Below are 12,917 nucleotides of genomic sequence, written 5' to 3'. Positions count from 1 at the left end.
CTGACATTTGTGGGTTTTATCACCTCATTTCAGAATTCAGTGGGAAATAGTCTTATGTAGGTCTGAAATCCTGTACTGGTTTAACGATGTGTGGCTGAGTATTCAAATTATGAAAGCTAACGTGTGCACAACAAGCTGTTAAATGATTACCATACTGACGTGATCTGGAGAATTTATGGCCAAATAAAGGATGTTTTGTGAGGGTGTTATAAGTATTCAAGGGATAAAAAGTGGTCATGGCTTTTTGAGTCTTTTAATAAAAACAGCCTGACCTTTAACAGAAGTGAGATGAAAAGGAGACCGACCAACACTGATTTAGGCATACAGGCTTGAATATATATTTAGTTATTTTGTATTGCTTTAATTATTATTGCAAACTTCAAGATGTTTTAGAGGAATATTTAATGGCAGTTGATACATGTTCAACTCATGTCAAAATGAAAAAACAAGAGCTTTCTCCGAATGCTTAAAAACATCAGCTAATAAATATGAACTTCAGTTTTACATCTCATGTCAAACTCAGAAACTTTCTCCTCCCAATGACCTTGGATCAGAAGATTAATGGAAAAGCAGTCAGCAACCTTAAAAACCCAGCCACAGGAAAAGTGAAGTTTGAACTTTCCTGAAGGCTGAGCATGGTAGATTTTTTTCATTGCCACATTCGAGGGAAGAGTTTTTTGTATTATGAATAGTAATATATATACCTTAATATGTTTGATCCAATTCCTTGAGATGCGTATAAACAATGTCAGAAAATGATATATGGTTATCATTTTATTTGCAAAAAATGATGCATGTACAGAACAAAGATGTCACAAAAATCTGCTTTTCATTGTCTTCTCATTGCCTGACATCTGTCACTTTTACTTTTCAGTTTACTATTAAGAGTTTATTTCTTATTTTTAAGACATCTCCATGCTTCAGCATGTACATACCTTGCAGGCAGAAAGAGATTACTGTTAGGCAGTACTTAAAGTTTATTTTTTAACATAGGAAAGGAGTGGCGACCATTTTAAAAAAATGACAAGCCCGGACTCTAATTCCATGTGCCCAATGTTGTAACTGCTGTACTTTAAATATCCAAAATAAAGAAAATCAAGTTAAATCAACTTATTCTCGTCTCAGAATATATCACATACCCGGTAATACAACAGTTTCCTCCAGGTCCAAAGTTGCAGAACCAGTGCCTGTATGACATTCACAAACCAGGAAATTACACTGCAGGACTGTTGCATTGTTGACATAAAAGAATGATTTCTAAACAATGGAGCTTTTGGGGTAAATTTTATGCATGATGAAACACTACTGACAGTAGGAATGCATTGTCCCTATAATCGGTGTCGACCACTATTGGGGAAAATGCCCAATCACTTATGCTTTAACTAATACATATAGATTTTGATTCACAATAAAATGTAATGACAGTCACAATAATGTTGCATTAATCATAAAGGCATTAGCCTTCTCTCAGATGTATTCAATCCATTATGCATTGTTCCTGAACATCACAATTCATCACCATCTTTACGTGGTTATGAGTACTCGCACACATTCCCCTTTCTTTGTAATCCCTTACCTATTTTAAAACTAAACAGCATCAAGGATATAAAAAAATGCACAAAACTTAGTCATTTCATTCAGCAATTTATAATTTCTTACCCAACTGTCGCCAATGATCCCTAACAATGACAACTTACTGGCATTTCAAACCAACTAGAGCTCTCAATTTAAACAAGCAGACAGACTGCTCACTGTTTTTTTCTGGTTTCTAGAACAGTCAATTTAAGTAAAAACTGTCATCTGCATCCAATATTTGCAATGTCTAGTTTTAACATTTCTAAACAAATATTACAACTAAAATGAGGAATTTTTGTATACATGTGTTGAAAGAGATGCAACTCCTAAAATTATGGTATTATTGAGATTATCAATGATGGAGAACTACATCAAATCTGTTGCTTTAAAACATCAATGACTCACCCATGCAATATATTGAGCATGTTCCTAAATAAACTCCCATTTGATTCAAAATGCTTCAGTGTGACAGTGCTCAGGACTCCCTGGCGACAGTCAGGTTAAAAAGTATAAACTAATGAATGAAATGATCAAGTTTTGTGCATTTTTTTGTATCACTGGTGTCTTTTGTTTATTAAACTCATTCAGGGGATACAAACAAATGGTAGGTTGTGTGAATACTAAATAACAAATGGTAGGTTGTGTGAATACTAAATAACAAATAGTTCATTCCCCAAAGAATTGTGAATGATATCTGCAAGTGTCTCATTCAATTTTAACATCAGTGTCTTGAAATGTAGCTAATAATACTGAATTCATTTGTACAAATGATTTAAACATAATGACTGCCTCCTTTACATGTATCTGCTGCAAAATGCTTGAACACATTGTCAGACGATGCATCATCTAGATCAGTTCAACATCATAACAGACTGCTAACTTGGTTTCCGTGCCAGACAAAGCTGCCAAACAAAGCTCATAACCTAGTGGATGAGCTCACCAAATAGAGGAAAGCAGCATGACCTTGCAGTCACTGACATTAGTAAGGTTTTCGATTATGTCCCCCATGAAAGACTCCTTTGTAAGTTGGACCACTATGGCATCAGGGGTAATACACATAATAGGATCTGAGATTTCCTGACAGAGAGATCACAGAGAGTTATAGTAGATTAAGCAACATAGACAAGATAGTGAAAAAAGGGAACAGTAACCAAAGCTTCCTGCGCTGCAACCTCAAAATCAATGAGGAAGAATAAAGCGCAGCATATTTCTCACTTGTTCGACCAGGCCTTAAAGGAGACCAGAAACCAATGGAAATATAGAATAATAATAAAAGTACTATAGCAGAAAACCTTATTCTGAAGTATCATCTGCGACCGTAATGCCAATATTTAAATATTGGCTTATCTTCTAGGAGCTGAATTTCCGTGACCTCGTATGCAAAATTTCCGCGCCTATTCGGTTACTTTCGGGATGTGACGTCATAGTAGCGACTCCAGCAGCCCAAGTGGAAGTTGCCAGAGTAAAAGACAAGACCATTTTGCGTTGCTTACGGGTGTATTAGAACATTAAGAAAAGCCTGTGGACATATTTTTTTTTTCTTTTCCGAAAGATAAAGGCATAATGAAAGAATGGGTCCATTATTACAAACAAGTCGATTTCAAAGCAACACCATACAGCACTATGTGCTCGTTACATTTCTCAAAGGAATGTTACGAGAGGGATCATGAAAAAATAGCAGCTCAAAGATACGTAAATGCTAGGCCTAGACTAAAAGTTGGCGCTGTTCCAGATATACCTTTGTACATTTTAAATCCTGGGAAACGTGTGAGATACGAAAATAGGCAGAAGGACGAGTAAGTGACCACAAAATGCAACAATCAATCCACATATCTTTTATCTAAAACAGCAGTGCTAAAAACAAATCTGACAGCCCGACACCCTGGGCCCCTTCTGGTTTTAGTACCAGCCCATCCTGTATTCAAAGTGAGGTGCCCGTCAGGCTTGTCGAAACAAAAATTGTTTGCCTGAGGAAACTTTGATCGCGCTGGTGAAATGAGTAAATGTATTTTCAAGATGTTGACATACATGCCTTAACACGGGACAATCTAAATCAAATCACCACTGTCCTAGGTGAAATTTAGATTTGATTTTAATCAAATGGAAGCTTTGCTAAAAATAAGATTCTAAACCTGTCGTGTTTCGAGAAAACACAATTTTCAGTACTCTTATAACAATTAAAAATCAAAAAAAAAATGCATTATATACATGTAGTATGCATAAACAATAATCTGTAATAATTGGAACTGATATAAAACTATTCCTTGGGCAGTTTAAAAAGCAGCGATTAAAAAATAAGAGGTCAAAGTTTCACATTAACTGTCTGACAATAGAACGGGGGGGGGGGGGCTATTGACCCCCCCTCCCCTTGCCCCAATGTGCGACCGCCCATTTGACGTGCCTTTTCTCCCTGTGATACGCCTTATTATTACCCCTTGACAAGCCCCTTTTGCATATTCTGGTCAGTTCTGGCTAAATTGCAAAATAGCTGAAGTTTTGATTTAAGTTCGCAAACAATAAAGCCAGTGTGACTAATGAATATAATCCTTATCCTTGCATTGATCTTGTGAAAAGGACTGCCCTTCGGACATACTTCGAAAGAAACCATGTTCGACAGTGTGTGTATGTGTAAGCACCAGCAATTGATTACCAAATAAACCATGCCTATTTTGTTGTTACTTACGATTCCATGGACTTCATTTTAACAGTTCAAATCTGCAGTCACAAGTTACCGTACATGTGGCAACTGTTTTTCTCAAGTTTTATGCCCCACCTTATTTCCTAATGTTTAAGTCTTAATGCATGTAACACTGTTTGCTGAATAAAATATTTATTCAGAATTAGTTCTTTAGGGCCACATATACTGCATGGTATATTTTGTTTTATTCCTTGTAATTTAATCATGGTAATTAAACTTTTCATATATGGTAGAGGAATGTCAGGCGTTAACTGGCCGAGCTTCTTTGGCGGAAATGGAGATGTGATTTTGCTTGCAGAGAAAATTTCAAAGTGATCATTCATTGAAGCTAATTGGTGACAATTTTATTCTTTTAATTTTTTTTTTACTATAGTACTGTTATAGTTGTTTTAAAAAAATCTGGAATTTACTTGAATAATGTTTAATCTTCACGTTCTATTTACTGAAGAAGAAAAAAATAAGAAAAAAAACTGTTGTATGATATTAATTATTTCGTCCAGCGCCGGGTTTAGACGTGTGTGCGTGTGATTTGAAATTTTAATGTAGCTTTAACAATTTTTCAGTCATATCGCTACGATGTCTGCAGTGTGGCAGTTTAGACTGTGGATTGCATACGTTATATTTAAAAATGGTTTGGGGTTGGGTTTTTATCTTCTGACACATGAAAATTGACAGACATAATGTAATAATCGGGACTTCGCTGCGCATAATTGAGAGATACTACGAGATCGGGAGGTAGATGAGGAAATACCCCCCAAATCGGGAGGTTTTTCTCCCGGATTGAGAGTTGACAGGTATGAACTGTCTGGGCTTGTGGAATTTCATTCAGGAATTTAGTTTATTTAAGTCACCTGCCCGGGGCCTGTGCCTAACAAATTTCTTTTAGCACTTACCAGTACAGTACATAAACTATTATATCAGACTGTAGATTTAACTTTTGAATGTGCAACCCAAATGTGGTCTCCTGTCTACCTCGCTCGCCAATGTTTATGTTTGTATTCGAGGACTGGCTAGTATAGCGTCACGGTACCACGTGATCTGTTGTCTCATCAAAACTCGGAAAAACTCGGCAATTTACGGAATCGTGGTATCTTCCACGCAATATAATCACTACCCGCTTACGATATTTAATTTATAAACATTGCAGTCGAATTAAAATCTGTAGAGAATTACATACGCAAAAGGAAAATTTTGATTTCTAGTCTCCTTTAAGTACTGCTCATCCATGTGGAGCCCACATAATAAAGACCTAATAAATAAGATAGAGGTGTTGAATCATCTCCAGTGGGAATCACTCAAATCCATGCAAACCAAGGCCCAGCTAACCATGTTGTACAAGATGGTGAACAATCTATTGACATACCAGTGGACAAATACTTTTAATGCATGGCCTAGCTATGGCAAACCAGTGGAATAAGGTCCAATTAAAGTCAGTATCAACAAATTGTTTCAGTTCTGCTTTTATTCATGTACAATAGGAACTTCGAACAATATACCATCAATAATTGCCGAAAGCTCCTGACTTGGTATCTCACAAGCAGGAGCTCTCCAAAATCACATTCTAATGAACTACAGTAGTCAGCTAAAGTAAGACTAGACCTACAGTGTAAGATGCCTCACATGTTATTTATGTTTTAGTGCTACATCTTACTGCTCAAATAACAGCCTTGTATAACATGTTCAAACATCCATTGACATCAGAATGAGTAGTCAAAGTTTCAGGAATATTTCACACACTTGGCAGCCCATACTGACAATCTTCCACAAAATTTATGTGTAATTTTATATATTTACTGTGCTGTCTTTATCCTGATGAAATCAAAATCTGACACTATGAAATAGACACATTTTAATCTTCCATTGACATACATTTGAATTTGTTTAAATGTGATGGTAGTTGAAGTTGTAGGGTTTAACACCTTTTTTTCAGCACAAGACAGGCTATACATGGCAGCCAATATAAATGGTGGAGGAAGAACCCCCAAAGAACAATCGACCCACGAGAAGCTACTGGCAAGCTTTCTCACATACCCACATTGGCCGTGCCCAAGACTCAAACCCATGCAGAGTTTAGACGGCAGTGATCCGTAACTGTGAGAGCTTTAGACCACTCAGCCACTCTGGGCACCGGTAGTCGAGGTATGCCGAAGAATGTTCAAGTAGGTTCATGTGGAAATGTGTTTCTTGAACGAAATGAAACGTTGCTTACTGTTCCAAAAAGTAATATAGGCATAATATATTAATATTCATTTCGTTAAAGAATAATACTTCAACTTAACCCGATTTCAGCATTCCCAGAATAATAAATAGATTTTTTTTTAAAGAGATATAAAAAAGATGCACAAAACTTGGTCACTTCATTCATTATGTATGTATGTATGTATGTATTATTAATATTTAGCATATCTTTACAGCTCATTACAGTTTTGATTTTTTTTTTTAAATGTATTTATTGTTCTCTTGATCTTGAATTTCTGACACATCTGTCTCTGTCTCTCAAAATTCTGGTGTGATGGCCAGACCTAACCACAGTTCCCTCCCAAGCATTAGTCAATTCCTAGTGATACTCTCCTCACGAGAAAGTTTCCAGATGTTGTTCTTAGGGTCATGCTGCTTTCCACGCACAAGTCAGCAATTTAAAAATAAGGACAATGTTAGATGGATACATATGTGTTCTTTTCTGACAGAGATTGTTACTAAAAAGTGGGTGCTCGGAAGGATTTAATGCTATGGGTTAAAAGAAGAGTTTTTTTTTTGTTACCATCCGCATACCAAGGTCAGTCGAAATAAATTTATTAATTACAAGGGAGCATCCGATAGTCAGAACTGATGGTGAGGTTAAGACAGCGTAAAATTTCAGTGTGGAATATGGCCTGACAACGTTGGTCTCCGTTGTCAGAAGGAAAAAAAATGAGACCTACTTGTGACCTATAGACAATTCGGCCCAACTTGGACCGAAAATAAGACAATTCGGCCAAACTTAAAAGACAATTCGGCCCAACTCGAAAGACAATTCGGCCCAACTTTGCGATTTTTCTTCAAACAGCAAGTAGATACTATGTAAGATATATATATATGTGTGTGTGTGTGTGTGAGAGAGAGAACACAAACTAACATATATTGCGCTTTCTAATTAAAATACTTAAATACGTTTATTTTTTATGCTAAAAAATATATGCATCTGCATGACAGTCTCAATTAAAGTCGTCTGGTCAAATTATCTATATTGATTTATCAAATAATAATACTTAACAGATAATATTCTACAGAATACGCTTACATTTTTCTAAGAGTAGCAACACCGTACATGAGATATTATACTAATATATTTGATTTTAGGCTTCAGATTGTAACACGTTATATTTTTGGAGTGACTAAAAAGGCATTCACATTATAAATTTTTGTGCTTATATTTTGAATTGGAAACTGTTATGATTAGAATGGTATTATTTTGACAACTTAAGATGTTTTTGGTGTTTTGAATATTCATTATTATCAATTTAAATGAAATTTAAAATACGAGAAATTTTGGTAAAGATGCATCTTACGAAGTTACGTTGTGCACATTTATCTGTCTTTTTCGTAACTGATAATAGCAAAACGCAATAATGTTCTGAATTAAATTTATGTGAAATTATCGCAAAATACCTAATTATGCAATTTTCAACCATTTTCCCGGTATCATTTTATTTGTAAATCATAACAAATACGTTTAAATACAAGAAGATCTCTTGTAACGTATGTATTTTGCTTGAGAATTAAGGTTTTGAGACCAAGTGGGCAAGTGCCTAACAAAATCGACCTTCTTCCACAGGAGATATGATGCATCTCATTATTGTCTACGTAACTCCCAAAGCATCACATCCATCTCTACTATACTTCTTTTTATCAGACATCCTTCTCCACAGTAATATTTGTCTTTGGGACAGTTTTCCTAAAGATATCAGAAAGCTCCTAACCATTATAACTTCGGAAAACATTTATCTAGTTCACCAAATGTTTCAAATTTTATTCTCAACCTATTCTATTTTACAAACTAATTAAAATGAGAATGAATAATTAAGTTACCTAATGCAAGGATTTTGAACTATACGGTAAAAACATATTATATAAGAATTGACAAAATATATGTTAAAAATAAATACTTGTTAAAACTATTGTCAGTTGTATTAAAAAACTGGGCCGAATTGTCTTTTGAGTTGGGCCGAATTGTCTTATTTTCGGTCCAAGTTGGGCCAAATTGTCCAATAGCCCTACTTGTTGGTCTAATCGCTACCGTACTTTATTGTCGACCACGCACCACTCGTTGCTTAAACGACCAGTGACAAAGTATTCATAGATTGATATAATTAGTTACTTTCAGCTGCATTTAATGACGCTAAGAAATATTCACTGAGATACAGGCACGGATATCATTCGCGAAACAGTGCAGAACAGACTATATTATCGAAAACAGGTGACGGTATACAACAAAGAGACATATTTTTATTACAGAAAGCAACATTTTAAACATGCATCAGATGCTTAATGTGTACTTTCTCTCACCCTGATTTACAAGCTGAATCAAGTGCAGTATTTATGTCAGGACAACAATGAAAGTCCCGACCGCAAGAAACACGTGCCGACATCTTCCCAGGCATTGTCTAGGGTTATTGTTGCTTCCGGTTCAGTACAGGCTAACATGCAACGAAATGCAGCGAATGAAGGGGGGGGGGGTGCGATTTACAAAGGTAAGACACCCAAAAATATGAAGTCATGAAAAACGAAACATTTCATTAGGTTTATTATTTTTTTCTTCTCGGGATCAGCTACAGGATGGATAATATATTCAGTTAGCAATGTAGGCATACGCTTAAAAAAAAATTGAAGGATCTAATTTTATCAAAGGTACTTATCCATTTTAAATATGTGGCTTTTCTTGTTTGTTTTTTTTGTTTTTTTTTTAATGAAGTCGAACAGCTTTAGTAGATGACTACTGGGAGGGCTGGGACAATAGTTGAAATAAAAATAGAAAGACTTTCTTTCTTCCTATTTTCCGTCTGCTATGCTTTATACATGCAAAACCAAACAAAAAATGATGGACTGATTGATTATCAACTCTTAGTTCTCCAATAAGCTATCCACTCACTGCTGGACCACTTTCTTTACAACTACATGAGAAACGAAAACGCACCCGTACCCCAACACAAAGAAATTGTTAGGCTACTTCCTCACTACTGCTGTAAGAACAAAGAAAACATCACCATGTTATAGACTTTATTTTTTTTTAAAAAATGTTTAACTTACTAGTGCAGTTTTCAGTGAGCTGGACCAGAAACTGTACCATAATATCCTTTAAATTCCTACTGAAACATGCCATGCTTACTTGTAAGTACGAAACCTGATTGGTATTTTAAATGGGGATAATTAAATGCCATAAGTGTGGTGCTGCAGATCACCGATCAAGATGGAATGTGGAAATAACCGATAACAACGTTGTCTAGACTGCTCATTTAAGAAAAAGATTAACTGGATGAGATAAAAAAAAAGCGCATTTGTGACATAACCTTCAGAAACAGTATCACCGTAGTTGTTGGATGCCCATTAATGTGTATATGCGGTAGGCCTGGTAAATACGTTTCCACCAAAATACTCAAACAAAAATACACATAAAATTTGAACATGTAAATGAGACATTCATTCAAAAACAGGACAGAATGAATAATACAAAAACTGGTAATATATACAATGCTTATGTAAACCATCGAAAGAGTAGTTGTGTTACAGTATATGACCTAACTAATTTAAGCGAATGGCTGAATGATTAACTCAAATGCCTGACTATAATTACTTACCTACTATCTATTCGACTCTATCTGGCTATATGTACATGATGTTCCCGCTCTGTGGCAAGGTTTCGACCTCCGGTTGAGCACTGGCCACTCAGCGATTTATCTGCAAAAGTCATTAACCAACAGAAAACCAATACTTGATTTGGCTGGTAGGATTTACAAATATAACACTAGTCTCCGTTGTACAACGTTCTCCCTAAATTTCCCCATTGTGTATCTATATATTTCAGGTGAAGCCCTGCTTAATTCTGAACACACAAACAGGCAGACAGTACAAACATTGATAGCTGAAAAACTAAAAAAGACAGGCCGCTTGGGTTTTGTTTGATCACTAGTGGACGTGCTGCAGTTCTGAGATTTACGCTAGTCATGCTTATACACTGTCTTTGCAATCCTCCTCTGTTCCAGCATTGTCTTTGCAATCCTCCTCTGTTCCAGGTCAGCAGCTCCAGTATGGATGAGACTGCGCCACGTGGAGTGATCCTGTGCGACATCCTCCCAAGACTCAACAAGTCGATGTTGAAATGCTTCAAGGATGACTTGAGGGAATCGTTTAAGATTTTCTTCTGACCACCCGGAGGTCGCCTTTCCTCCTTCGGCTCACCGACATCCTGGTGACATAGCCTACCCATTTCATCTGTTATTTCATCAGCCGATCGTGGATGCTTGAAATGCCTGCCCGTGTGAGAACCTCGGTGTCTTGGGCCCTGTCTTGACAATTTATTTCATGTTTCCTCGAGCAGCCAATGTGAAAATGAGTCTGAGACAGCTTCTTTGTATTGGGTCTGTACACGGTCTATGTTTAACTTGTGTTTCTTCACGTAGACTAGAAATTACACTATAATTAAGTGGTATAGTACCTCAGTGTTACAAAATGCGGCATGCCGCACATTAAAGGGAATAAATATAACAAATGTTAGCTTTTTATTTTTATCCTTTCTTTTTATGAAAAAGTTTTGTTGAAACCACTGAAGTGCTAGATTATAAACGATCCTACTATTACCAACTGTAAATGAAGCTTTATGACATTTAAAAAAAGCAGTCTAAAAAAACCAGGTTGAGAGGAGAGAACAACTGTGAGGATTGAGCCAGCGTGCAGCCCTAGTAACATTTACTCTATTGAAACCATACTATTTAAGGTGTCCGGTGTTACACTAATTTGAATCATCATGACATTTCGGCAGCCCATAGCAATGGATAAAAATAAATTGTTATCAGTTTTTATTTAACGCTTATGTTCTGTGCTAGCATATCCTACAAAAACCAAAAAGATGTGCCAAGATGAACTTATAAAGTGGAATAGTATCAAGAATGACACAGATCTGGCTGATAAAGTTAACCATATGTTGCAAGAGCTCAAGACGATCTTCGTTACGAAGAAATGATCACTTCTTAACTTTTGGACAAAACAATCACCGTCAGTTTCAAAAAAGTTTCTACTCAGTATAATTTAGAATCCAATGAACAAACGACTGATGTCTTGAATATCGTTACTTCTAAAACATTGTCCTGTACAATTCATTTGGCTACTCCCGAGAAATGTTACTGTTCAATTACATTTGAAGTCTCAAATTGATGTCATAAATTCTGACATAGTTGGTTTGTATAATCGGCAGAAACAAGGACTGCTCAAATGAGCAGAACTTAGAGTTGGAAAAGAAACTAAAAAGGAAGATTGATGATCAAAGAAGATCCCAGAAAGCAAGGGATTTGAAAAAATCAAAACTTAATGCTTTATTGGAAGATAATCCTGAACTGCGCACAAAACTGAATATCAGGGCCAGATGTGGTCAACCAAAAATCGAAGAGGAGCAACCATAGCTTTTGCAAACTCTGCTGGATATCGCAATGCTTCTCGTGAAAAAAAGACAGTCCGAAGTCTACAGAAGTATATATATAAAAAGAACTTAGATCAATTAACAGAGCATTTAAAAAAGATGGCTTCAATATAAGTCAAAGTGAACTATACCTTCGTCTAGTTCCTAAGCGTAGTTCGTCATCAGAAGGTAAGTGTCATGTAACCACTGTCCCAGTAAAGTTAATTAGAGCGCAAAATGATTATCACACTGAACATAGTGATGGCCAGTGTTTGCACAGCTACAATAAGACATTTGGAAGAACTGTCCTCCATGCTTGGACCAGATGAGGTTTGTTGTATCAGCCAGGACGATAAATGTTGCGTCCCAATTGGTCTGGTCGCTGCTTATAAGCAGAGTCCACTGCTAATGCACTTTGAGTAAAAAGTAAGCCTTCCTGTCCATGACGGGGTAGTTGCTGCCCGCCACAAGCTTATACCCTCGGTGTATGCCGGAATTGAGATCCATCGCAACGCTCTTGGAAACAGAGACGCTGTTGGCTTTTCTGGCCTAACGTTTATATCCATCCGATCTGGAAAACACTCCGCATCAACAGCACTCAGTCATAGACTTGACTTTGAAAAGTTGCTGTGTCTGACAGAGTTCGATACAATAACTGGGACTAGTATTGATAAATTGGTCAAGCCGATTCTCGTGTTTACTGTCGAAGGTGGGCCAGATGAAAACCAATGGTATCAAATAGTCATTAAGGATGCAATCCACCATTTCTTGAAACATGATTTTGACATGATCTTGCAACAAATGCTCCTGGACGAAGTACTTTTAACAGAGTGGAGAGAAAGATGGCGCCACTGAGCAGGGAACTGAGTGGATTAATATTACCTCATGACAACTGTGGCAGCCATTTAGATGAACGAGGTAAGACAATTGACATTGAGCTAGAGAAGAAAAACTTTGAATTTGACGGAAAAAATGTTAGCCGAAATATGGTCACAG

General features: G+C 36.5%; 1 protein-coding gene across 1 annotated transcript in view; it reads right to left on the bottom strand.

Moving 5' to 3' along the window:
- Nucleotides 1–8,936, bottom strand: part of LOC149780509 (protein arginine N-methyltransferase 5-like) — a 71,588-nt gene extending 62,652 nt beyond the window's left edge. The window contains exon 1 of the mRNA XM_089937505.1: nt 8,819–8,936. Within this exon, the coding sequence (XP_089793631.1) occupies nt 8,819–8,913 (95 nt within the window). The 5' untranslated portion in view covers nt 8,914–8,936. The remainder of the gene's footprint in view (nt 1–8,818) is intronic.
- Between the last annotated feature and the right edge of the window lie 3,981 nt (nt 8,937–12,917).

This window comes from Sinohyriopsis cumingii, chromosome 16 (genome assembly GCF_028554795.1).
Source record: "Sinohyriopsis cumingii isolate HCF-2022 chromosome 16, ASM2855479v2, whole genome shotgun sequence".
Classification (NCBI taxonomy): domain Eukaryota; kingdom Metazoa; phylum Mollusca; class Bivalvia; order Unionida; family Unionidae; genus Sinohyriopsis; species Sinohyriopsis cumingii.
This window is presented reverse-complemented; position numbering and strand designations above follow the sequence as displayed.